Source organism: Caretta caretta, chromosome 3, assembly GCF_965140235.1.
Source record: "Caretta caretta isolate rCarCar2 chromosome 3, rCarCar1.hap1, whole genome shotgun sequence".
NCBI classification, from domain to species: Eukaryota; Metazoa; Chordata; order Testudines; family Cheloniidae; genus Caretta; species Caretta caretta.
The window spans coordinates 210452852-210478661 of NC_134208.1; the positions used below are offsets into that span (position 1 = coordinate 210452852).

The 25810-nt window shown below is 42.3% G+C and overlaps 1 protein-coding gene across 3 annotated transcripts; it reads right to left on the reverse strand.

The window, feature by feature from the left end:
- Positions 1–1864: 1864 nt before the first annotated feature.
- On the reverse strand, positions 1865–25810 carry APMAP (adipocyte plasma membrane associated protein). 3 transcript variants are annotated; one of them, XM_048842275.2, is made up of 10 exons: positions 25660–25797; positions 23362–23486; positions 17787–17903; positions 15928–16043; positions 13872–13964; positions 8790–8906; positions 6786–6960; positions 6134–6268; positions 3828–4020; positions 1865–2840 (listed from the first exon to the last, which is right to left on the reverse strand). In XM_048842275.2, the coding sequence occupies exons 3-10, from the start codon at positions 17876–17878 to the stop codon at positions 2631–2633; spliced, it is 1131 nt and encodes a 376-aa protein (XP_048698232.1). In that variant the 5' UTR covers positions 17879–17903; positions 23362–23486; positions 25660–25797; the 3' UTR covers positions 1865–2630. The 3 variants fall into 3 exon arrangements, with proteins under 3 accessions (XP_048698232.1, XP_048698231.1, XP_048698233.1); XM_048842274.2 differs by lacking the exon at positions 23362–23486 and having other exon boundaries at positions 25660–25810; XM_048842276.2 differs by lacking the exons at positions 23362–23486; positions 25660–25797 and adding an exon at positions 23208–23338.

Genomic DNA, 25810 nt, shown 5'->3' on the forward strand with positions numbered 1-25810 from the left:
GGATTGTAGGATCTTCACGGCAAGGACTGCCCATTATTAGGTGTATGTATCCAATGGGGCCCTAATCTCCGCTCAATAAAAAACAGAATACTTGCTGAGATAGACTGCGGTCATCTGATGCATTGCTTATTACATTAATACCATACCATAATGTGTGCCATACTTTACACTTCAAATTTTGATGTGTTTGAGCAGTCTTTAAAAAATTAATCTGCATTATTCCTGCTCTCAGAACCTGGACAGGCAGTTTTTACACAATCTAAGTAAATTGTGCAAGATTATGCACTCATGATTTTAGTTTCCCTTGCCAAGCTAAAGCAGAAAGGCTTGATATCTATATCTGAAGAACTCTGTGTAGTTCAAAAACTTGTCCCCTCTGTCAACAGAAGTTGGTCCAATACAAGATATTACTTCACCTACCCTGTTTCTCTCAGTATAAAGAAGGATCTCCGTAGTCCATTAGCTCCATCGCATGAATAGCCATTTCTCTGGGATGGAGCCCAGACACACCACCTCCACAAGTCTGATCTGACATGGCAATTCTGTTTCTAGTCCTGCTATATTTAATCTCTCCTTCCCCTCTACACTTCTCTACATTCCAATCCCTTGCCCAAAAGACAGCAGAGAAGATGGGGTAAGTGTTAACTTTGAAACTACTGTGTTTCATACACAGCTCAGAGAGAACAAAGATGCTGCCAGGAAATGCAAATCACTTCCACTGGAACCAAGAACTCTAGGGAGATTTATGCAGATATCAATTCTGTCCCGTCCCTGCCCCTTCTGAACATATCAGGAGGCCTGGAGAGAACAAAGTAAAGAGTCAGAGCTTATAACTACAGAGCACAGCTCCTAGACCCATTCCCCTGGTACCAATCAGAATATGACCTACTCTTTGAGCTGGAGTGACTTTGTGACTCTGAGCTGAAGGAGACACAGCATGCTAGCTTGATCAGAGCTAGTATGGGTAAAAGTAATGGCAATGTGAGCCACTTGCCACCCCAACTACATATCCATGGTTTTCAATGGGTCTGTCCTTGGAGTGGCTAGCCCCTCCCACTGCTTCTCTATTGTTAGCATGCTAGCTTGACCAGAGCTAGCACAGGTATGTCTGCTTGAGCTGGGAGTTGCACGTCCAGCTCTAGGCGTAGACACACTCGGGTCTGCACCGCATGCTTGAGTGGCTAGGAGTCAAGCTCAGCACACACAACAATCCAGTGTTTTGCTCTATAAAGCCAAACGGAAACTTTCGTTTTTTGATTTTAGGCTTTGATCTTGGTGCCAGACACAACCACCCTGCAGGGATACCCCTGTGATCCACATTTCACATGGATCCTCCCTTCCACCACCAATCCCCCATCTGTACAAGCAATTGTTGAGAATTTTGGAGTTTCAAGAAACAGGTCTTTCTCTGGGGAGATACGTCTCAGGAAACCCTTGAGTAAACGACCTCACGAATTTGCACCAACCTGTACCCTGAGCCATGATCTGGAATACTAGTGTTCAAGCTAATCAGAACATACATGTGAATCTGTAGGATGGACTGAAAATTTGACTTTAAACAAAAACTCTGGGCTTGTCTACACTGTTCCATCATGTGGCCCACATGGTGTAAATTCCAAAGCGCACCAAAATGTTGCAATCCAACTGCCCCATGTGCATCTTATTGGCGTGAGCTAAAAGATACTTATTTTTTGTTAACTCAGCCCTGTCAAACCAGAGTGAAAGGCAAGCACAATGAAATAATTTGCAATATATGCCTGTAATTTTGTACCTGTCAGTATAACAATCAAGTAAATACACTATTTCATCCTCTGTTTGGGAAGTGCAGCAGAGCTAAGAAATGAACAGTAATTTAAATACACTATTTAAAACCTAGTTGAACCAATCTTCTGTTTAATAGTGTATCAAGTGACCAGTCATTGTCAAGTAACTACAATACTATAAGAAAGAGCATTCAGGGACAAATCATCACAGGTAAAATATTTTATGTCACTTAACAGCCAAGTAGAGTTTCATATTCTCATTCTATAGATTGAATTGAAGAAATCTAACTGATTGACTAGATTTCTAGGCATGTTCTGGCGAGTACTGCACCTACCACTGACGTATGGTATGACATGTGAACATGCACATTTTTTTTTAAACCATGCCTACAGAGTAGGATCTAAATTGGACGTAAACACATGCAAGACATCCTCTCTTCAATATGGTTAGTACTTCACTAAAACCATTTACCTATTTCCAGTGTAATATTTTTGAACTCAACACCTATTAAAGTTGACAGATTAAGACAGCTCAAAACGAAGAGAAGCAGCTCAGTAGATTGTAATGAGTGCAACAGGTTATGCTTAATGAAAGCGTTTGGTTGTATTTACTTGTCTCTTTACTCCTTACAGACATTAATTTTATGCATGCCATTTTAAAGACATGAAGTAGTTAAACCAAGAAAGGGGACAAATACAGCAAACCATACACATTTTCCTCTAGCAACACAGTACCATAGAATTTCCCTGCTGCACATAATGGATGCATTTCCATCTCTCTTCCTTGGTCAAACATTGCCACAAGTGTTCTTTTTACAATTCTACAATATTTCAGGATAACAACGGCATTTCATTTTGTATGGACAGTTAAACATGCTCAAGGTTAAGTCTGCAAATAAACGGAGACCGGAAGGAGCCCAGGTAAAGATATCCATTGTGTTCATGTGCCTCACTAATGTAAGTTACCACCATTCCATTGGGATCATGAAAGCTTCTTTTGTAGGATCCAGTTTCGCCAAGTTCTATGACAAGGCTATACTTGGGCACAAACTTCATCACAGTTTCTTGACTTAGCAACTAAAGAAAGAAAAACAGCAAGAGTAAGTTGTCACATACAGTTATTTAACCATGAATTACATAAACTAATCATATATTTAAAAGCAATCGAGGATCATGCCAAACCTTGGCAATAATTAGTGAACAAAATAAGTCTTCAGATTTCAGGTGAAAGTTAACTGCATAGATTTAACATTTTAAGAGCACTGAAAAGTCAACTTTAAAAGCATGATTGATAGAAAATTCACTCATATGTGGAGCTCTGGGATTTACTCAGCATGACACTGATGCACAAGGCAGGAGTGTTCTCACACAGTTTCACGATGTGGTTGATGCCAGTGGCCAAAAATCAAACAGATTTTGTATAGCTCTCAACAGTGCTGCTTATTTGTGACTTGGTCCCCAAGCCTGTCTTCCTCTGTTAATATTCTTTTACCACACCCAGAAAGTAAAAAAAGAAAGTTGTAATGCAGCATGGCAACAGAGAGCTTAACTGAGCTGGCATTTCCATCTTAAATGCCTATTGTTAGTCAAGATTGATTTTTTTTTGAGAGAGAGAAATTTTGGGCTAAAACTTTTTTTTTTTAAATCTGTTAAAATGTCTGAGGATAAAGAATTCAAAAAGTCACACTGACAAAATGTTTTGTTCTTCCTTTTAATTGGGTTTTAATAAAAGGCAATCAAATGCCAACACCTTATGTTGATGCACCAGTGAGGCTGAGAATTTGATAATACGAAAGAAAATACATGTACAGGTAAGAGAGACCGCTGATTGGAAAGACTGCCTTTCCATTTTATAATAGTGTACTCACTATTGGTAATAGCAAGCCTTAAGTTTGCTAACTATAAAATATGCAGATGATGCCTCCAACTAGTATCATGTGGCTTAACTGCAGCTTTAATCAGAGTACCATGATATCTTCTCATGAAAAAGAGCTAAAACAAAGTATTTTCTTCACTTTCAATAAAGTAGTAAACTGGTTTTCCCCTTATCTTAAATACATTTACCTTAAATATTATTCTTTTAATCCATGGTTTTTCAGATATGAAATCCACCATAGAAAATCCAGGATTGGGTCGAACAGCTGACATGGCTACCCAATATCCCCCAGAGCTGCTTAACCGGATATTATCTGGAAAGCCGGGCATGTTTTCTACAAATATATCTGCTCCACCTTTCATTAATCCAGAGACATAGTATCTGTAAAATCACAACAGGATAATCAGGACATCCTCTTAACCTAAACAAAGTTCATACAATAAACATAAGTTCAATGCATTTTCTACTAAACACAGCTTTTTCTTACTGCTAGCAGAGTGAAGTACAGTATGACCACATTCTTCTGTCTGATATGCGTCTAGCAAGGACTACAGCTTGTGCCACCATGCACAAGGATCCAGCTGATGAAAGGAAGAGATTGTAAGCCAGATGTCTCCAGTGAAGGAAAAAACTGGGTAGAACAGGAGTTTTTTGCCTTGTTACTGAAAACCGCAGAGAGGAAGATTTAGTCTCTCTGAAAGATGTTAGCTAACCTGTATGGTGTAGACTGAGATCAAAGTAAAGCCATAAGAGTATTATGAGTCTGGTTTGGGAAGCCAAATATGCAATGATTTAGCTGAAATACCAAGATTTCAGATTCTCACTATAGCACACCTGCAATATCACTGACATTGTAAGAGTTAGTGGGACATATTCTGATGGCTAACATAAAACCAGAGTAACTCCATTGCCTTCTATGGAGTTATTGCTGATCTCTGGTATAGAAACAGAATTTTCCCCACATCATTTATATAAATTGTGGGATTGAGCAATTCAACTCAGTTTACCCATAAAAAACAATATAAAGATATGGTGCTACAGTCTGTCACATCTACCCTATGAACTATGGTAGAGGAAAAGATGTGGTGAGAGCACCAAGTAGAGTGAAGAATTAATTGACTCATGTTTTACAGTCCCCCTTAACTTATATGAGCCTTGCCTCCCCAACTGGGGTCAACTAAATTATAATTTCTAAAGAAATAAAGATAGATCAGAAATAATGCCTATTTGAATTTCAGCTGCTTGTGTAATTAAAGCAGAGATGCTCAGTGGCTAACTGGAAGTCAGGTTAAATATTCTGAAGCCTGAAAAACCTCTACCAAGCACACTTTTTGAAACCTGCAATCCCTTTTTCCACCAGCCTCACAATAGTTTTGACTTTAGCTCACACTTTATTGTGACCAGAAGGCAAGAATATTAATCTTTTCTTCTTAATGCTGAAAAAAAAAAATCACCCAAAACAAGAGACCAGTCCCTGCTGACTGGAGGGCAAAGACACACAATGATATTGTTGTGTGTCCATTTTGCAGAGTGGCAGAGATGTTCTGCTGAATCACACTGTTAACAGATATTCAGACTCTGCAGAGAGCTACTGAAATCCTACCAGTCTCTACCCTATCCACACTAGGGAGATTTTAAAGGTCCCCACCCTTACTGTTTATCCCACCAGTATTAACAGCCTTAATGGAAATGGACCACCAGCTACAGGCACTGTTTTAAGCACCACACTGATTAGATTTGCTCTGAGCAGGCAAATTAATTCATATGGTGCATAATCAGTGTCAGCAGCTGTTGACCCATTTCCACTGACTTCCCTCCAGAACCCCAGTGGACCTGGACCAGAGAAAGCTGCACCAGGGTTAATAATTGCAGGAAATTTTTCAAAAATGTCTCTAATGTAGGCAGGGCCATTGTACCACACGAAGCTTGTTAACTCCAGCTGGATTAAAAGCTAAGTGGGATTGGCTGCCTAAAGAGAAGCAAGGACCAAGAACAGAAGAGGCTCTGGATGGAAACCCTAATGACAGCCAGACACAGGGAGAAGGGCTACGGCTAACATCTGCGTTGAGTTATTAATGCTTTGAGTTACGAATACAGCTAAACTGGGGTGAATATGGATACTAATGCAGTGTTTGTGCACTTTGAGGTCAGGGTAGGGATTCGGTCTACTCCCTTAATGACTGAGAGGCACCCTTATGCCACAGCGATGGGAATCAAATACCCAGATAGATCCATGCACAAGACTAAAATCTGCCTTGATTACACCCTGTGGATCCCTACTTGAAATCAATAGGATTGCATGAGTTATAAATCAGGGAAGTATTTGGCCCAAGATTTTCTTTTATGCTGTGTAGTCACATTGCTTAATGCACTACTGAAAAGGGCTCAGATAGTGATGAGGATGGTATAAAAACCTATATAAAATAGAACAGAAATCAATTTAAAGATAAAGTAATTTGATAAAGTAATGTATCCCCAAAGTAATCTCACTCACCTCCTTATTCTAGCTAAGGTCGTTTCTGCTACCAACACAAAATCTTCAGCAGGAGAGAGCTGGACTCCATTCGGAAACCTCAGTCCCACCATTAAGACTTTCACTTCTTTTGTTACAGTGTCATATTCAAGCAGGCTAAAGACAGAACATTATATGTGTACTTAAAGTGAAGTGGGATAAGACAGTTTGCTCAACTGCATTTTGCTTTGCCAGGCATTTCCCTTCCTCTTATTCCTTCAGGTTTTATATGCAAAGAATATGAGAAGCAGAGCACGTAGGGCATATATAAGTTTATTTATTTATGACCTGGAGAGTGGGGCAGAAATACACCAGCTTTTTAAGGTTGCTAGACAATTTTCCATGAGAGAATTTGGATAAAAAATGTTAATTCCTTTAATTTTAAAAGGCACATTCCACTAGAGAAGATTTACACAAATAGGCTTTCTGAAAGAGGAGGAAATCTCTTACATCTGTTTCATTTCTGCACATGCCAGCTTCTTCCACACATTCTCCCCTTGCCTTTTTCAGAGCAGTGTTATTTACATGGTCTATAAAGACTCAAAGGGTTTTTAAACACAACTGAGTTGTCCTGGCTATTCTGATTGGTTTGATCTGCTGTAGGGTAAATAGAATGCTGTACATAGATACTTGCCTTCCATCATCTGTGCCTTCCATAACCAAGAATGAATAATCCCTCCTATGCCATTTACTGCTGGAATCTGTGAAGAAGATTTTCCTCCCATCCCGAGTCAATGTGAGGTCATTCACAAAGGACATTTTGTGACCATCAACTGGTTCACTGGTTGATAACAGCATTTTCACGTCACCTGATTACAAAAAAATAAATAGATCTGCCCATCTTTTATGCTGCCATTCCAATACTCTAAATCCTAACACATTCGGTAGGTGTTAAATTGGCCCAATATCTTTTCTATCCTTAGAAGAGCAGCTGTCAATGTTATACACCATTTTGAGTGTGTAAAATTTTAAGGTATCAGCATCTGACACTATCAATCCACGTCCACGGCATGCATAGAAATGGTAATGATGAAAAGTGTTAATGATTGTGTTTGCCTTTTTAAAAATTAGCTTATGCATGAGATTTTGTTTCGCTCCAAATATATTTAAAACGAAGCCATTTTTACATTAAAGGGATCAGATACCACTGACCAAGTTTCACAAAGGAGTAGGTTTTCAAATCCATTGAACACCTAATCTACTCAATACATTTACTTGTAAATTTCCAAAATGAATAGGATAAATTTGGCTGTGATCAACATTTCTGGTGGAGTGTAACAAAGGGAATATAAATCTTACCTTGACTAAAAAGCTGAAAACACAACCTTAACTTTGATATCACTGCTGATGCACCTAAAATATGCTCTTATTTTGCAAGAGATCTACATCCACCTCTTCCCTGATGTAATGCTGTCCTCGGGAGCCAAAAAACCTTACCGCGTTATAGGTGAAACCGCCTTATATCGAACTTGCTTTGACCCGCTGGAGGGCTGCTTTACCGTGTTCTATCCGAATTCGTGTTCTATTGGGTTGCGCTATATCAGGGTAGAGGTGTATTTCATATATGTCAATCAACTTACAAAAAGTCTCAACTGAAGGAAGACTGAAATCTGTTTCTTCCAGAAATTCCCTCCCCCTCTCCACCAAAAATGTGGAGATGTGTTACTGCAGATCACATATTGGGTTTTGGAAGCTTTTCCTGTATAACATTCACAGCTCTTACTTTAAAAAAAGGTTTCAGGTTTTGGATAGGGTACATAAGGGAGTTTATTTTAGTACTTGTGCTATTTAGAGACCAGACAGTTTATTCAGAGTGGAATAACTGTACTTAGGCTGAGGCACCCTGTGCAGAATTTCAGCCCAGAACAAAAACTTAGTAACAGTTTTGTATCCCCAAGGGGAGAAGGAGGAGGGTTTTTGTTTTGTGTTTTTTTTTTTGCGGGGTGCAATATTGACTGAAATACAGCATAAAACTAGTATCACTACAAAACTTTTACACAAGAGAAGCTTCATATTGTAGAGAGCCATACACTGTAAAAGCTTTTAAAATGTATTTTCATTTAAAGTATAAACTCAGGCCCTGATCCTGCAATTGGAGCCATGCAAGCAGACCACTGTACCATCCTGCAGTTGGCTCTATGGGGGAGCAGGACTGTCTAATACTTAGGGCACTAGCCTGGGACTTGGGAGACCTAGGTTCAAGACCCTGCTTTGCCACAGACTCCCACTGTGACCTTGGGCAAGTTACTTAACCTCTCTGCTTCAGGCCCCCATCTGTAAAATGTGAATAATAGCACTTCCCTATCTCATGTTGGGGGTAAGGGAGATGCAAGGATAAATGCATTAAGGATTGTGAAATGCTCAGGTAATGGGGAGGTACAGAAGTACCTCAGCTAAATATGCTTTTGTTTAGATAAATCAAGCACCTAGATCTATGGATAAAAAGCACTGGGTAGAAGTTAAGTGCTTTCCAAAAGGTAAGCGTCGGTAGCCCTCTTTATGGTGACGGAAACACAGAGGCACGCAATGCAAAGTGATTGGGCCAAAGCCACAAAAGTCAAGCAGAGCCAGGAACAGAACCCAAGCTACCTAACTCATAACTCAGTGCCCAAAGCCAGGGAGGGAAAAAAAAACATACCTGTGACAGGATCAATTTCATATATTCCGTAATAGGCATCTGCCACAAACAGGGTATTATTTGGCCCAGCTCTGATGCCAAGGGGTCTCCCGCAGGTGAGCTCATCTTCCCTGGTTCCTTGTGAGATAATTTTACAGCTGTTTTATAGGCACAACAGTTTGTATATAAAGGTATTGAAACCGACAAGAAAGCCCAAAAATAACAAGACTATATTGCCAGTCCCCCCACCACCACACTTATAAATATATCATGCTTTCATTTTTCCAACAGGAAATGAATTTTAATGATCAATGAATCAGAGCTGCTCGGTTAGCATTAACACTGCCCTCTACTGACTGGCCTAGCAAAAAACATACCTACCCTAGTTAGGGGTGGTTGAATATTTTCCACATTTTTTCTTTTGACAGAAGTTTGAAATTTTGATTAAACAAATATTGACCAGAAAGTGGCTGTCCTCCTCAAAAAAGTGTGACTTTTTTTTGGTCAGAAAACCCCAAACCAAAAGTATTCTGGTTTTCTGATAAAAAGTCAAAAATTTCTGCTGAAAACAACAAAATACTATTCCTACCTACATGCCTCCAGCTTTCACCCTGACCACACCACACGATCCATCGTCTACAGCCAAGCTCTGCGATACAACCGCATTTACTACAACCCCTCAGACAGAGACAAACACCTACAAGATCTCTATCAAGCATTCTTACAACTACAATACCCACCTGCGGAAGTGAAGAAACAGATTGATAGAGCCAGAAGAGTTCCCAGAAGTCACCTACTACAGGACAGGCCTAACAAAGAAAATAACAGAACGCCACTAGCCGTCACCTTCAGCCCCCAACTAAAACCCCTCCAAAGCATTATTAAGGATCTACAACCTATCCTGAAGGATGACCCAACACTCTCACAAATCTTGGGAGACAGGCCAGTCCTTGCCTACAGACAGCCCCCCAACCTGAAGCAAATACTCACCAACAACCACTTACCACACAACAGAACCACTAACCCAAGAACCTATCCTTGCAACAAAGCCTGCTGCCAACTGTGCCCACATATCTATTCAGGGGATACCATCAAAGGGCCTAATAACATCAGCCACACTATCAGAGGCTCGTTCACCTGCACATCCACCAATGTGATCTATGCCATCATGTGCCAGCAATGCCCCTCTGCCATGTACATTGGTCAAACTGGACAGTCTCTACGTAAAAGAATAAATGGACACAAATCAGATGTCAAGAATTATAACATTCATAAACCAGTCGGAGAACACTTCAACCTCTCTGGTCACGCAATCACAGACATGAAGGTCGCTATCTTACAACAAAAAAACTTCAAATCCAGACTCCAGCGAGAAACTGCTGAATTGGAATTCATTTGCAAATTGGATACTATTAATTTAGGCTTAAATAGAGACTGGGAGTGGCTAAGTCATTATGCAAGGTAGCCTATTTCTCCTTGTTTTTTTCTACCCCCCCCCCCCCCCCGACGTTCTGGTTAAACTTGGATTTATGCTGGAAATGGCCCACCTTGATTATCATGCACATTGTAAGGAGAGTGGTCAGTTTGGATGAGCTATTGCCAGCAGGAGAGTGAGTGTGTGTGTGTGGGGGGGGTGGGGGTGAGAAAACCTAGATTTGTGCTGGAAATGGCCCACCTTGATTTTCATACACATTGTGAGGAGAGTGGTCACTTTGGATGGGCTATTACCAGCAGGAGAGCGAGTTTGTGTGTGTGGTTTTTGGAGGGGGGTGGGGAGGTGAGAAAACCTGGATTTGTGCTGGAAATGGCCCACCTTGATCATCATACACATTTTAAAGAGAGTGGTCACTTTGGATGGGCTATTACCAGCAGGAGAGTGAGTTTGTGTGTGTGGGGGGGGGGGGGGGCGGAGGGTGAGAAAACCTGGATTTGTGCTGGAAATGGCCCAACTTGATGATCACTTTAGATAAGCTATTACCAGCAGGAGAGTGGGGTGGGAGGAGGTATTGTTTCATGGTCTCTGTGTATATAATGTCTTCTGCAGTTTCCACAGTATGCATCCGATGAAGTGAGCTGTAGCTCACGAAAGCTCATGCTCAAATAAATTGGTTAGTCTCTAAGGTGCCACAAGTACTCCTTTTCTTTTTGCGAATACAGACTAACAGGGCTGTTACTCTGAAACAAAATACAAAAGACTTTCCCCCCAACCAGCCCTAACCTCAATACTTCTGACAGCTACCAGAAATTCTCCCTTAGAACAGGCAGTAAAGATCTATGTTTTCAAAGCAGATATTTAGCACTACTGCCTTTAATGTATATACATGGCTTAGCCATTGACCATAGTGATTTCATAGGCATATACAGTTGAAATCACTGCAGTTGCCATTGTAAATTCTACTACCTCGACTACTACACCAGCCGACAAACAACACACACAAGTGTGGTACTAGCACCATGTTAGTAATAACCGGTATTTACTCAGTCACCTTCAAACAACACTCTGTTTGCTAAAACTCCACAGATAACGGCAACTAGACAGCAGAGCAACAGTAGCAGTCCAGGATCTACGCAGAGATTCCATTAGGATTACCAGTGGGTACTGAGTTTTGGGAGAGTTTAAATGCACTTCAAAACATCCCCCAAACTTCCTCGCATAGGCTGGAAAACAGCTGCCTGACTATTCTTTGGGGTGTGTTTTTAGCCCTCAGTTTTATTAAAAAGGAAATTAGGTATTGGGCCAGATCCTTAGGTGGTATAAGCTGACAGCTCTATTGATGTATATCAACATAGCTCCATTGACAGCAATGGAGCGGTGCCATTTACACCAGCTGAGGATCTGGGCTGATGCATGACAAAGTGATGTAGAAAGGCTAAAACAAAGAAAGGCAAGGGTATGCAGCAAAAGGGCTGTATTGTCATCCTTCACCACATTGCGCCCAGGTATTGCGGAGAATTCCCACCTGTCTTTTGTAGGGGTATATCGACACTGCAGTCAGGATAGCACATATAGACATCAAGCAAATCCGTCTTTGATGGAGCTAGCTCACTAAAAGTAACAATGTAACCACGGCAGAACAGGCCAGCTGCCCAAATACAATCCCGCCTGGGATTCCAGCCTGTACCCTTGCTATTTTTTAGCAAGCTAGCTCAATCAAAGCTAGTCTGAAAATACATATGCATGCTGCTTTAAGATTGGGCATTTAACTCAGACTCTCAGAGCCCTGCTTACAAATTAAGCCCTTTAAAGTAGGCACTACAGTACCTTTAGGGAACATGCAACTAACCCAATTACAAAAACTTAATATATAGCAATTTTAATTTATGCAAATCTTTCCACATTCCTCCTTCAAACAATGTGTCTTATCCACCCAGAAGGGAAAATAAAAGATGAAAGCTTGTTTAACTGATGGAGACAAGATACCTTAGCTATACCTAAATATTTTAATGTCTCCAAATCTCAAACTCTTCAGAGATTACAAAAATAAAATTAAAAAATCACATCTATAAAACTCTGAAATAGTTAACATTATAAAGCTCCTTTAATCCTGCAGACTATCTAAGTTCTTCACAAACTGCATGCAGCATTACTGAGATGCAAACACATTTGGGGAGGATGACAGCAAGCAGGTGGATAACCAGCAAAGCATAGCCTTCATAACAGAGTAGAGAAGAAATTTTTGCCAAGGGAGCCAGGGCAAGTTGTTATTTGTTTTTACACAGTCTTTATAAAAGAATTAACCCATGTAATCTTTAATGGTAAAAAACGCTGAGCAGGACCTGTGTCTTTCACATAGCTTCTGAAATAGCCACAAATTAAGCTGTATGGAACTCCCACTTGTCTGCCTTGAATGACAGAAGAACTTAACCTTTTGCCTATAGGTCCAAGATATTTTCTCTCTTCTCAAGTTTCTACAAGTTGAGAGCTAGATCATGCCATTTTGGTATATTCCAGAGTAAGGGGAGGAGCTCCAATGCCCCAAGAGAGCACAGTGAGCCATCTCCCCCAGAAAATCACAGGTATACAGGTGATCATGGTCACTAATACCTTCAAGGGGCATGGCCCACTCTCCCAAATGGGGCAGAGGGTTTAAGAGCATGGCCCAACCTCCTCGCTGCCTCTTTTGCTGAAATACACCCCATAGAGATGGAACAGTGCAATCCTTCCGTTTCCCCAAACCACAAAGAATGCAGTACTGCCTGGGCTATATACAGGCTGCATGAAGTTGAGCAGATGAGCAGGGAAGAGGGATAATACACGCCCCTGGTACTCCCCCAGCCCACACCCCTACGTAAGAGCCACATACAATCTTGTCTTGTATTAAAGAAGGGCAAATCTAATTTGTCATCATCATCAAGGCTCTCTCACCAGGTATTATAGAAGCATTTGAATGCTCTTAAATAAGTCTTACTGTAACTATGCAAGCAGCACCATGTGGACATGAAATCTGACAGCCAAACCCATCAATGCATGTGAAAACAGGAAAGCACAGCCCCAAGCTTGCCTAGGAAAGCTGTGCTCTCTTTGGCTGTCTCTACAGGCAAACACCAGAAGCTAAATATACTACTGATGCCGGGCTACAGCAATACTTTACTAGTGCTTCCACTATGCTGCAGCTGCATTACTGCTGTAAGCAAGTATCCACAGGTGCAAGGGATGTTAGCCAAGACTTTCAGACCTAGAAACCTAAAGTCAGGCTTCCGAACTGACTCACTAACAAAGGTCATAAATATATGCAGCTTCCACCGACTTCGTGAAAGATCATGAGAGAGGCATATTGTCATGCACACATTGTTAATATTCTCATGAACATTAGTTTAACATGTTGGAGTACATGACATTCAATGAGAACTCATCAGCTTTGCATAGGTACAATGTAGCATACGTAATCAAGGAAATATTGAGAATACATGTCAACTAAGCATGGACATGTTACTGTCGTCTAAAATCCAGCTACTGCACACATGCATTATGCTGTGAAATATGTGAAGATGTGCACCTGCAAAAGAGAGCAAGATTGAACACTAACTTATTAATCATTACAAAATTATCCCATAGTCTTTCAACTGAATGATAAAAGTGTGTAATGGTCATTATTTACTTACTGCATGGACCCTGGCCAAGTCTGGCTAACGTTTTTATTTCCCCATCTTCAATTTTTAGAATCTTTCCATCAGCTGTGCCAGTAAACAGCACATCTGTATAAACAAATGGTATGATTAGCTTGGCTACAAAACTGCTGTAATATACAAAATCTCTTTATAATAATGTAGCACAAATGTCAGCATTGAGCCCACATTCCTCCCACACAAAACATATTCACTTCAAACACATTTAGTTAAAGATAAATTCTTCCCTATTTATTCTTGTACTTCAACTGAAGTGAGCGGAGAGTGTGTCCAGGCAACTAAATCACTCAACTAGCTAAATTGGATTCATTCAGATAAAAAGGAGGAGTTGAGTCTCAGAGTAGGTCGCTGGTTTGAATCTGACCATGGACATTAGTGATGGTTCTGTGGCCTCATGTCAGTGAACAGATTTCCACATCACCAAAAAAAGAATCAGACACCACCGTATAAGTCACCTTTGTTACTAGTTTCAACAGGGATGCCACCAACTGAATTATCCTCTCAAGCTAGAAATGGTTCCTTCAGGCCTGAAATACACAAGCCGGGATGTTTATACTGATACTGCTTAGGCTGTACCTGATCTGTGAAAAGATTACTTCAGCTCAAGGAATGAATCCAGCACTTCGTCATCCAAAACCAAAAATGTTGCTCAGTCAACATTTTGATGCTAAGTCACATGACAGCAATGGGACAAATTCGTTCTTAATATGCCATGATGAGCTCAAGCCCCTCTCTGAACTTTGCCATGGTTCTTTTACAAAAAAAAAAAAGGTACATAAATGATGGGTTAGAAGAATTGCTAAACTGTTGGGCCTTTAAACCTCCAATTTAGCTGCTTGGAAGTGCAATGGTTTACTCCAAAACTGTCAGAGGAAAAACTATTTTGATCTTCAAGAAAGGAACAGCGTCTACTTCCTCGAAAAGTTCTAAACTTCCAGCCAGGTCAGAGGTTACGGCCATCTGAAGGCCAGTAATTTGCCTGCAACCACCACCTAGAGAATAGAATCTGAAAGGCTGACTAATTGGGAAGCAGCAGACAGCATCCATATTTTGACTAAACACTTCAACACATGTTTGTGGAGCCAGGCAGTAATAGCAGAAATTAGAGAATGAAAGACTTTGGTAATGATTTACTGAGCACTTTCCCCATAAGGTTAAAGATAACTAGGGCTTTAATAGATCTTTCTAGTTAACTAGGAAACATGGCAGCAAGAAATGAGGTAAACATACTGTACTAATCAATTCCCACCTTTAAAGGAAACTGCAGAGAGACTGTCTCAGAGAGAAAACTGAAGCTCCAGCTCTTTGTTTACTGTTAGCATTGAAACACCCAAAAACCTGATTCTATGGCTAGGCCTGAATCTCACCACTTTCAGGGCACACTGCAAAATCCACCTGTCACAAAGGCACTTTCCTAAGAAATGGGCACAGAGCCCGTAACTCCATTTGAGTCTGGCCCTTCTGATAAGAAGCTGCTCAGTAGGACACAGTGTGGAGCTAGTAGGGGCTTTCCATGTAATGGGACAAATTTATTTAAAAGCACCTCCAACGCATGTATACAGCAGTAATAAAATTTAATGTTTAGGGATCTGATTTACCATTAAATACAATTTATTTACAGTACATTTTATCTTACTGAAATAAAGTTTAATACTCTGAGAAACTCAATTACATAATCATACAGGTGGATAGTTAAAAAAATCTCTATAACCACTGCGACCTAGTTAAAAAGTTACCCAAGTGAATATCGGAACAATAGTTTCTACAGTTAGGACCTTGATGTCATTAAAGGCCATGTTCCAGAAGGGTAAGGATTTCTTGTGATATCTAAATTACTTACTCTTGGGAAAGGAGGTTACATGGAGATATGTAGTTCTGAGCTGGTGGTTGCTGACCCAAAACAATGCTAAATTGCAGACACATGGAAGCCTGCACAATTTGGTATCCAAGAGATATGTGGCCGAATCAAACTCTTAGCAAAGAAACAACAGTGAAAAGCCACCCTAAATCCCTAAAGTTTTCCGGTGCTTACCACCAATACTGGCAATAGATTCTGGTCCAACAAGTTGGTTTTCAAATATCCTCTCTGCTTGTCGCAACTTAATATTTGGCTCTAATGCACCAGTCAGGAGGGGGGGTTCTTTGAAGCTGTAAAATCAAAATGCAGGTCTCATGATTTTATCACAGAACAGGTACAAAGTCAAATACACTTGAGCAAAAAGTTGAGCAATTTTTCCAGCTTGCCAACTACACTACAAACATGACCACCGTTTTTGAAACAGTATTTTTCATTTTCCTGGACATCAGCAGACTTTTCTGATGCAATATATCAGCTCTAGCTTGCATCAGGTCTTAGGAAATAAGAGAGTTTTACAACACTAGCGTCTTGATGTTCATTTAAATACAAAAAGAAAAGGAGGACTTATGGCACCTTAGAGACTAACCAATTTATTTGAGCATAAGCTTTCGTGAGCTACAGCTCACTGTAGCTCACGAAAGCTTATGCTCAAATAAATTGGTTAGTCTCTAAGGTGCCACAAGTCCTCCTTTTCTTTTTGCGGATACAGACTAACACGGCTGCTACTCTGAAACCTGTCATTTAAATACAAGTCAATTTCAAAGATGTGGTTCAGTAATCTTAAATAGTTGAAATAAAATTCAATTCAATGTTGCTACTTAGCTAGTTGATGTTATTATGGCCCCAATCCTTCAACTGGATCCATGCAGATGGACACTTGAGTCCACACACATCTGATTGTAGGTTTGATGCCAGTAGGAGACACAAATCATCCTAGAGAATTATATTCTATACTCCTGAAAGAGCCTTACTAATTGTGACAAACACCTCACTTCAACCCTGATTCTGTGCTTATTTACACATATGACTAGTCTCCCCACTGAACGTACATGCATAGTTATGTAACAGCTGCAATCTTGGCCAACATCAGGGTCTTAACCAGGATCTCCACAGCTAAAAGTCTCTGAACTAAAGAGCTATGCTTTCTGACTGGGACCATAACAGACTCTCAGCATCTGTGGATTGGGAATAGAGGGGGCCACACACTGACCAGTAGGTTACATTTACTTACATGAATAAGCTTTGAAGGATTGGAGACTGTAAGCCTGACTGATGTGCCTAGTAGCAACTGGGAAGGTAGAGAATTCCAATTTCTGTTACAAATAATCTAGATACATTTAAGTACAGCAGTAGCAGAGCAGTGATAATTAGTTTGGCTTTGAGGGTGCTTTTTTAAAAATCTAGTAAACAAATTAGTAATATTCTTAGGCTCATATTCTGCAATCTGATCCATAGGGGGTCTGTGTTCAATGTGGTTCCCCATTGACTTCAGTAAAACTTCATGCAGGCATAAGGGTTCTCTGCAGCAGATACGATTGCTGCACTACAGTCTTGGACTGTAGCACTTTGGGACAGACACTGTGGCCTTTGTATGTATTTGTATAGTGCTTATAACAATGGGACCCCCAACCCTACTTCTGCACACTACTGCTTGATATTAAACAAAAACCATAAAAACTCTGTGAAATTGAGTCCCACCCCGGGCTCACACCTTGGGCTGTCACCCTCAGGCTCGGGGTGGGGGGAGAACGGCTGCAGCTGTGAGCCCCGCATGGCTGTCAGTGCCCCCACTTCAGCTGGTGCAAGCACTCCTGGTGAGGACACACACCATCAACAGAAGGAGGATAGTGTGGACACCAATAGCTGATTGAATTACTGTGGTGGCTGTAGGTCAACCTAAATGTAGTCTACCTAATTTTGAAGTGTAAATAAGCCCTCAGTAACTTCATGAAAGTTGACTAAATCTTATCCACCAACATAGAACCAGTATTAAAAGTTACCTTGCAATAAAATTCAGTTAAAACACAGCTCACCTTAGAGGTTGAGGGTCTATTGGACATTCCAGAAGAACTATTGCTCCAAGCAAGGGAATAATTAGGCACACAGCCAAAATCATGAAGGTCATACGGAACACCTTGCTGCTGTAAGTACTGCCACACACAAACAAACAAGTTAGAATTAGAGCATAAACACAACGTTAAGATTTTAAGAATTCTCATCACAAAATTGTTTTTGAAAAGCCCACTTCTCTGCTTTCATCCCCACTACACACACACACACACCTCTTCATGCTCAACCACCTGCTAAATCATGTAGTCCGCATAAAATCAGGTCTGTCATCTGTTTGACTACAGTATTATATGTATACAATGCATGGATACTCTAGTTATGATACATCAGAAATACATATGGATAGACTACTACCTACCTTCTAAATTAACTTTGAGTCCAGTCTGGAAACTTCAATTCCAGTAGCTAATATTGCTGCCAAGAATAAGTTACCTCAACTAACTGGAACAAAAGAGCTATTGAAGTACTTTAAAGAAACACTTCCTTAATTTAGTGAGACTTATCTTGAAACTCATAATATAAGGTTGTGATGTTCCCATCTAGTGTTACCTGGACTGGTTATCTGCTAGATCACTCCAATCTTTGACTCTGGGAGCCAGCTTTACCCCGCTCTGCTGTGAGAACCCCCACTCCTGGGCTGTTCACGCACAGCCTCTGGCATGTACGCTGCTCCCAGCTACTTGAACCGAATGACACTAGCCAATATCTCTGGTCCCAGACACAACCCTAAGAACTTCCGTCTTGCAGTGTCCAGTTACGCCCGCTGGACGCTGCAAGCTTATATTAGTTCATCAATTTAACAAAGAAATTGATATGTACCAGGCTGGTTATCCCAAGGGGAGTCTCTGCCACACTTCAAACCAAACGCACTACTTCATGGAGAATAAACAAACAGATTTATTAACTATGAAAGATAGATTTTAAGTGATTATAAGTCAAAGCATAACAAGTTAGATTTGGTCAGATAAAATAAAAGCAAAATGCAGTCTAAGCTGATCTGAACACTTTCAATGCCCTTACAAACTTAGATGCTTCTCACCACAGGCTGGCTGGTTGCTCTTCAGCCAGGCTCTCCCCTTAGATCAGTGCTTCAGTCACTTGGTGAGGTGTCTGTAGATGTAGGTGGGAGAGAGAGCATGGCAAATGTCTCTCCCTTTTATCATGTCCTTTCTTCCCTCTTGACTTTGCCCACCCCCCCTTTCAGAGTCAGGTGAACATTGCCTCATTGTAGTTCCAAACTGACCAAAGGAAGGGGGGGTGATTCACTCGAGAGTCTAACAGATTCTTTTGTTGCTGCATAGGCCAGCGTCTTTTGTTTCTGTGAGGCTGGGCTAGGCTAGTCCCATATCTGCCCTGATGAGGTGTTTATTTTAAGCTATGAGGATACATTTTCAACCTCATAACTACATAAATGAAATTATAACCTATAACATTACTGTAACGATAACATTACTATAACAACCAAGCTCAGTGCATCACGAGCCTTCCGAAGACACCCAATATGACAAACTTTGCATTGGATACCACACAATCATTTTATAAAGATGAACATGGGAGTGTAGGATGTTTCCCCAAGGTACAGAACATCAAAAGAGTGAATATGAATAAACCCTTCAGTTCACCCATTCAGGACACAATATCCTTCAAAACATGAAACAAGACACTGAACTCTAAAGTAACAAGTCTAAAACTGAGAATGTGTGAACAGCAAGCTAATCATGCCGCTCAGAAAACAAAACAGATATACAAACAATACCTTCCCAAACCCGATGGCAGAATTTTGCCCTGGGAGTACAACAGACTTCCGGAAGATATAGTAAGGCAGCCCATCTGCTGACAGTAGCCTGTGTTCTCCATATTTACCATGAGAACCATGTTCCTCACTCTTGAAAAATATCATGATCGTGACAGTCTGTTGCTCTCTGAAGTTGGCCAGAACTCTTCCTTGGAGTTCAAAGGTGTAAAAGCCAAGAATTATCCCCAAGTGTCTACAGAGAAAATTCAAGACTGAATACAGTTCCTCTGACATGACCCTGACAGGTCCCTCAAGTCCTGAAATGGATTAGATTTTACACATTTACATGGCCCATGTTAAGGAAATGTTAGTATATGTGACTCCACTTTGGTTTGGGGCCCACCATTGTCTAAAAGCAAGCACATCATGCACCAGGAGGAGTGTTCCTTAGATACTGCATTCCTGTGAAAACCCTCCCCTTGTTTCCAGCCTTTCTCGACTCCCGGTTTCTGTTCTTTGTCTGTTCCTAACTCCCTGCCTCCTGGCCTTGTGATGTGGGCCTCCCATCCTGGTAAGAAAGGTTACTGATGCATTGCTTTAGGACCAAGTTGTGTAGCTGAAGTAATAATTTAGCACAGGGAATGTACCTAGCAGGGACAGGGGGTAGATAAGGAAAGGGTCTGTCTATTGGCTAAGGTTTCCGATGCACGAGGGCAACATGCTTTGCTAAAAGGTAGATAATCTTTGTATAACCTGCATTCGGGGTCCCCTTCTGACTAGCAGGGGGCACCACGCTCGAGCGTAATAAACTTAATATCTTTGGAAACTCTGCAGTTGTAGACTTTGTTCGTGTGCCTCAACCTAGACTCGAACTGCGCGTGACCTATCAGGTATAATTCGCAACACCCAGGTAGAAAGGAAAATATATACTGTTTTTCTGTGCAGGCACACCAGGGCTGCACAACCTTCCTCGATGCAAACACGGTCATCTTTTGGGAATGGTTCTTGCATAAATTTTTTTTTACTGTAACAAGCCCAAAGACACAGAGTAAGCTTCCAGAGAAGAAAAATGCATGGATTTTTGGAGCGGTTGTGGCTTGAATTGAAAAGGCAGCCACCGAGACTTTCAGCTGCTCTCTAAAACAGCCATTGGCATATACCCGATCTCCTTGCAGTATCAATTAAACCAACAGCAATAGTACCTTGTGATGGCATACATTAATCCTTGGAACCTTTCCAAGGTATTGTCCTTGATCAGCCAATCATCCAAATAGGGGAGAAATGTGTGTCGCCGCCCTGTGTACAAATATCGCTGTGACCACTAGGCAGTTAGCACGTACACAAGGTGCTGACACCAGCCCTAGAGTTAATCTTTGGGATTGTTAGTGCTGTTCCCTATCTGAAAAATCTAAGTAGAATTGGATTTGTTCCTATTTGTGTGTAAGTATCCACAAATTTGAGCATGTAGCTAGTCATGTTCCTTTTGCAGAGGCATGATTGTTGGCAACCCAGTTCTGACTGCAACTGACAGGATCTATTGTTGTAGAGCCTGGCCACTCTAGGCAGGCACTGCTTGGTAGCTGCTCAGTCAGAATGGGCACAGCACACAGCAGGCCTTTCCAGGAGGCGTTGCACATACTAAGCTGTTCTGAGGCGACAGCTAGGCAACAGACTACTTGTGGTAGCGCTGAGCCAGACTGAGGCCAGGATATTTGGCACAAGGCTGCCCCAAGGCAGCAGACAGGGATCAGGCCAAAAATGCCATTGTCACTGCTTTGTTTGTTGCCATGAAGATCAACCCTTTAGTGCTCTTCCACAGTTCAGATGCTTTCCAAGGGGACCACCTATGGGTGTTCCCCTCCCGCCAGTTATCTTTTGCATTTTAAAACCGTTCATCTGGAGCTGTGTGTTATTGGTAGCAATTGCTCCACTTCTCCCTCCTGTGCACCTGCACTAGCCCTCTCACGCTTCTGGGTAACTCAGGGAGTTACAGTAGCATTCCCCATATCAGGCTCCTCCATCTTCCTCAGCTGCATTACAGCAGCAAGCCCCATTTCCAATCATCACCACCTAAACTGAGCCATTCTGGGAGCTGCCTTAAACCAATTCCTTCATCTCCTCTAGGCCAAGCATCTGCTGTCCCTACAACAATCACCGTGTTTAGAACTTGCACCTCAAAAGCTTCAACACCAGCTTCCCGGGCACTCCTGGCCTCTGCACCAGCAGCCTTGGAATTGAAAGGTGGAAGCAGAGAATGAGAGGCAGGTAGAGGTCCTGATTAAAGTTGGCCTCAACTCTACATCTCTATACATTAGTTAACCAATAACCGAAACCTCTCAAAAGATATAGGCTCAATATCGTCAGAACTGTCAGAAATCACTCTGAGTAAGAGCTTCAACCAAAACCTCTTTATAACAGCTGAAAACTACTTAAAAAACAAGTGTGCATCAGAGAGAAAACTGAAACTTAGCTGCTGAAGCCCGCTTAAACTTCAGTAAAATCTTGCTTTCCAAGGTAAAGGTTACATTTCTGACCCCAACTAAACAACTGACAAAAGAAAGAAAGGGTACGAAAAAGATTTGAAACCTCACATTCCTATGATTCAGGAGCTGCTAAAAATCCCTTTAATAAAAAAAAAGACAAAATACAGACAACTCTCTATATTCCAAACTGTGGGCAATAAGGTGAATGACTGGAGTTAAAATTTACTAATTTTGATAAGCAAGATGTGAATCCTTAGATAAGATTAGACCTCAAGAACCCAACATATCTGGAATCCAGCTCTAGAATCCTAAAGGACAGACAAGGTCTCCAGCAAGCAGCACAGTAATGGCCCCTCTTTCTGACTGAAGAGGCAGAGAGATACTTCTGGAAGCAGGAAAAAAAAGATCAGGCAGAAACTAATGGGTTCAAGAGTCAGCTGTGTCCTGACCTCCAATGCAGCCTAGCTGGATAGGTGCTGAATGGGCATGGAAATGATTTTGCTAAAGGCAGTGCAGCTTCATTCCTTTTTCCAACAAAACTCTCAGTTGTCTACTAATTTAAAAAAACCTACTTGTTTTGGGAGGTGAACTAATTTACACTTGCCATCTAAGATAACAGGAAAATACAAAACACACCAGAAATGAATCACACCCCTCTTGTAATTGGTGGGCAGAGTACATATCCACAAACATCCCAGGCTATTCAAGCTAGATCAACAACTTAGATATTGGGAAAAAATACATGTAACTCTCTACAGTTGCTTTTTTGTTAGACACTGTTGGTTGAAATAAATCATTGTGTCTCTTTTTCTTTATATTAAGATCACTTGAGCTCAAGAACACTCCGTAAATGTATCCTATCACATTACTGAAAACAGTACATTTTCTTTTAAAATAAGGAAGGAAAGCCCTGGCAGATGGTTTCTTTGTACCAAGCCAGGAAGAGGGGGCTGCTGAAGCTGGCTTATCATCTTGGAGCAGGAAGTATCGAGACAGGTTACCAAAGCAACCATCCCTAATATTTCTTCCATTTCAGAACAGTGTCAAGACAGAAGGAGGGAGACTGGTGCAACAAGCGGTCCCAGCCACTGGACTAGTGCAGGACACATCAAGGCAGGAAAAAGAAGTTGTCAAAGTAACTGAGCCTGGCTGGCACCTCCTAATACCTGGAAAAACTGTTGAAACAACCAGTCCTTGTTGCCACATCCTCTTAGGCCAGGAAGTGTTGAAGCAGCAAGAGGCAGATTGCTGAGGCAGCAAATCTTGTTGAACCTCTCTGACAGAAGATATGTCAAGGGAGTTAAGATGTGCCATATGTACCTTATAGGTGTACACCCTCAGTCTGAAGGATGAGAGCTCCTAATTAGAGAGGCATGGCAACCAGGTATACTATAGGGCAATACACAAACAAAGCCACCAATGGCAGCTACTTTCTTCTGATGAACCTGGATGACAAAGGAAAGAGGAAAAATAATTTGCAAGACATCAGGATCAAAAGAAACAGAAAACCAATATAATCCAAGGCTGTGCAAATCACCAACTGCCAAATCCAAGACAAAAAACAATTAAAAAGGTAGAAAATAAAAATGGCCACAATCACATCAATCAGTTATAACTATTACCTTTAGAAATGTGTAGTTTATTCCCTGGTTATGCAGATTTACATGAAGCTTACTGAATAAAAAAATGACAGTTTAAAATGGAATCTTTTAATCTAGTTGTGTTGAAAAAACATTTTAAAGCTATTGCATTATATGGCCTAAACTTAAGTATGAACTGTAAATTTACACTGCTGCAAAACAGTCAATAGGACAACACAAGTACAACCAAAAGCAGAACTTGGCCCACTGAACGCATCCGATGAAGTGAGCTGTAGCTCACGAAAGCTTATGCGCAAATAAATTGGTTAGTCTCTAAGGTGCCACAAGGACTCCTTTTCTTTTTGCGGATACAGACTAACACGGCTGCTACTCTGAAAGAAATGCAGGAGTAACTCTGGCCTGGTTAATGTGTATTTGTGTTGTTTTAAAAATAGGTTTTGACATAAAAGTCTCAAAAGCACAAAATAGTATCGCTCAATTAAAAACCTCTTCTGCCAGAGAAATCTGTTAGAAGTATACAATGTGGGAAACGCCCACCACCTTTAGACTCTGATTATCCGCACCAAATATAGAGTGAAAGTCTGACATTCCCCGGTCCCTAAAGGAAGTACGATGTTGACCAAGAAAAACAGCAACAAGAGACGTTGCAAAATGGGGAATGGTTACAACATAAATACTATTTACTCCAGAAGAGATCTAGGGATGAGGGGAATGAAGTGCCATGAGAGGCCTATGAAACAAGAGATCTGAAATACTCCGCCAGGCCATTGCCACCTACACCCCCAAGAGATCTCTCTTCCATGTCTAGACACCCCTTTTCATGTAAAGACCCCAGACACCCAAGCATTAGCACCCCAGTGTACCCCAAGCCACCACAAGGTACAAAGCCAGGCTCTGGCCACTAGCACCTCCTCCTCCCCCTACTGCCCCCCCTCCCAGAGGGAGTGCCCCAACCCCCATTTCCAGTGCACTAAAACTAAACCATGCCCCACTCCCCCCCCCCCCTTTCCTCAGCAAGGTCAGCTCTTCCTCCCTCCCCCTCCTATTCCCCCCCCTTCCCTCAGCAAGATCAGCTCTTCCTCCCTCCCCCTCCTATTCCCCCCCTTCCCTCAGCAAGATCAGCTCTTCCTCCCTCCCCCTCCTATTCCCCCCCCTTCCCTCAGCAAGGTCAGCTCTTCCTCCCTCCCCCTCCTATTCCCCCCCTTCCCTCAGCAAGATCAGCTCTTCCTCCCTCCCCCTCCTATTCCCCCCCCTTCCCTCAGCAAGGTCAGCTCTTCCTCCCTCCCCCTCCTATTCCCCCCCCTTCCCTCAGCAAGGTCAGCTCTTCCTCCCTCCCCCTCCTATTCCCCCCCTTCCCTCAGCAAGGTCAGCTCTTCCTCCCTCCCCCTCCTATTCCCCCCCCTTCCCTCAGCAAGGTCAGCTCTTCCTCCCTCCCCCTCCTATTCCCCCCCTTCCCTCAGCAAGGTCAGCTCTTCCTCCCTCCCCCTCCTATTCCCCCCCCTTCCCTCAGCAAGGTCAGCTCTTCCTCCCTCCCCCTCCTATTCCCCCCCTTCCCTCAGCAAGGTCAGCTCTTCCTCCCTCCCCCTCCTATTCCCCCCCTTCCCTCAGCAAGGTCAGCTCTTCCTCCCTCCCCCTCCTATTCCCCCCCCTTCCCTCAGCAAGGTCAGCTCTTCCTCCCTCCCCCTCCTATTCCCCCCCTTCCCTCAGCAAGGTCAGCTCTTCCTCCCTCCCCCTCCTACTCCCCCCCCTTCCCTCAGCAAGGTCAGCTCTTCCTCCCTCCCCCTCCTATTCCCCCCCTTCCCTCAGCAAGGTCAGCTCTTCCTCCCTCCCCCTCCTACTCCCCCCAGCTCTTCCTCCCTCCTACTCACCTCCCGCCCCTCAGGCGGGGTCAGCTCTTCCTCCCCCATTTCTCCCCCCACCCAGCAGCAAGGTCAGCCCTTCCTCCCCAGCGAGGTCAGCTTTTCCTCCCTCTCCTCTCTATCCACCCCCACCCAGGGGTGCTGGGAGCGGCCCACACCTGCCATCCTTGGCCGCCTGAGCCGGGGTGTCCTCCGTGATGACCTGGGGCCGCACAGCGCGGCGCTGCCGCAGGCCCTCAGCCTCATTCATGCTGGCCAGCGCCTCAGCCCACCCCGGGCCCACACAGGCGCGCCCCGCCCCATAGCGTC

What these genes read in the sequence shown, in the direction of transcription:
- APMAP (XM_048842274.2), bottom strand. Translation starts at nt 25,751, where the DNA reads ATGAATGAGGCTGAGGGCCTGCGGCAGCGCCGCGCTGTGCGGCCCCAG. An exon ending in ATAGACCCTCAACCTCTAAG is followed by an intron (nt 16,044 to 17,786) that starts GTGAGCTGTGTT and finishes TTGATTTTACAG; the next exon opens with CTTCAAAGAACCCCCCCTCC. An exon ending in GAAGGCACAGATGATGGAAG is followed by an intron (nt 6,269 to 6,785) that starts GCAAGTATCTAT and finishes TTCTGTCTTTAG; the next exon opens with CCTGCTTGAATATGACACTG.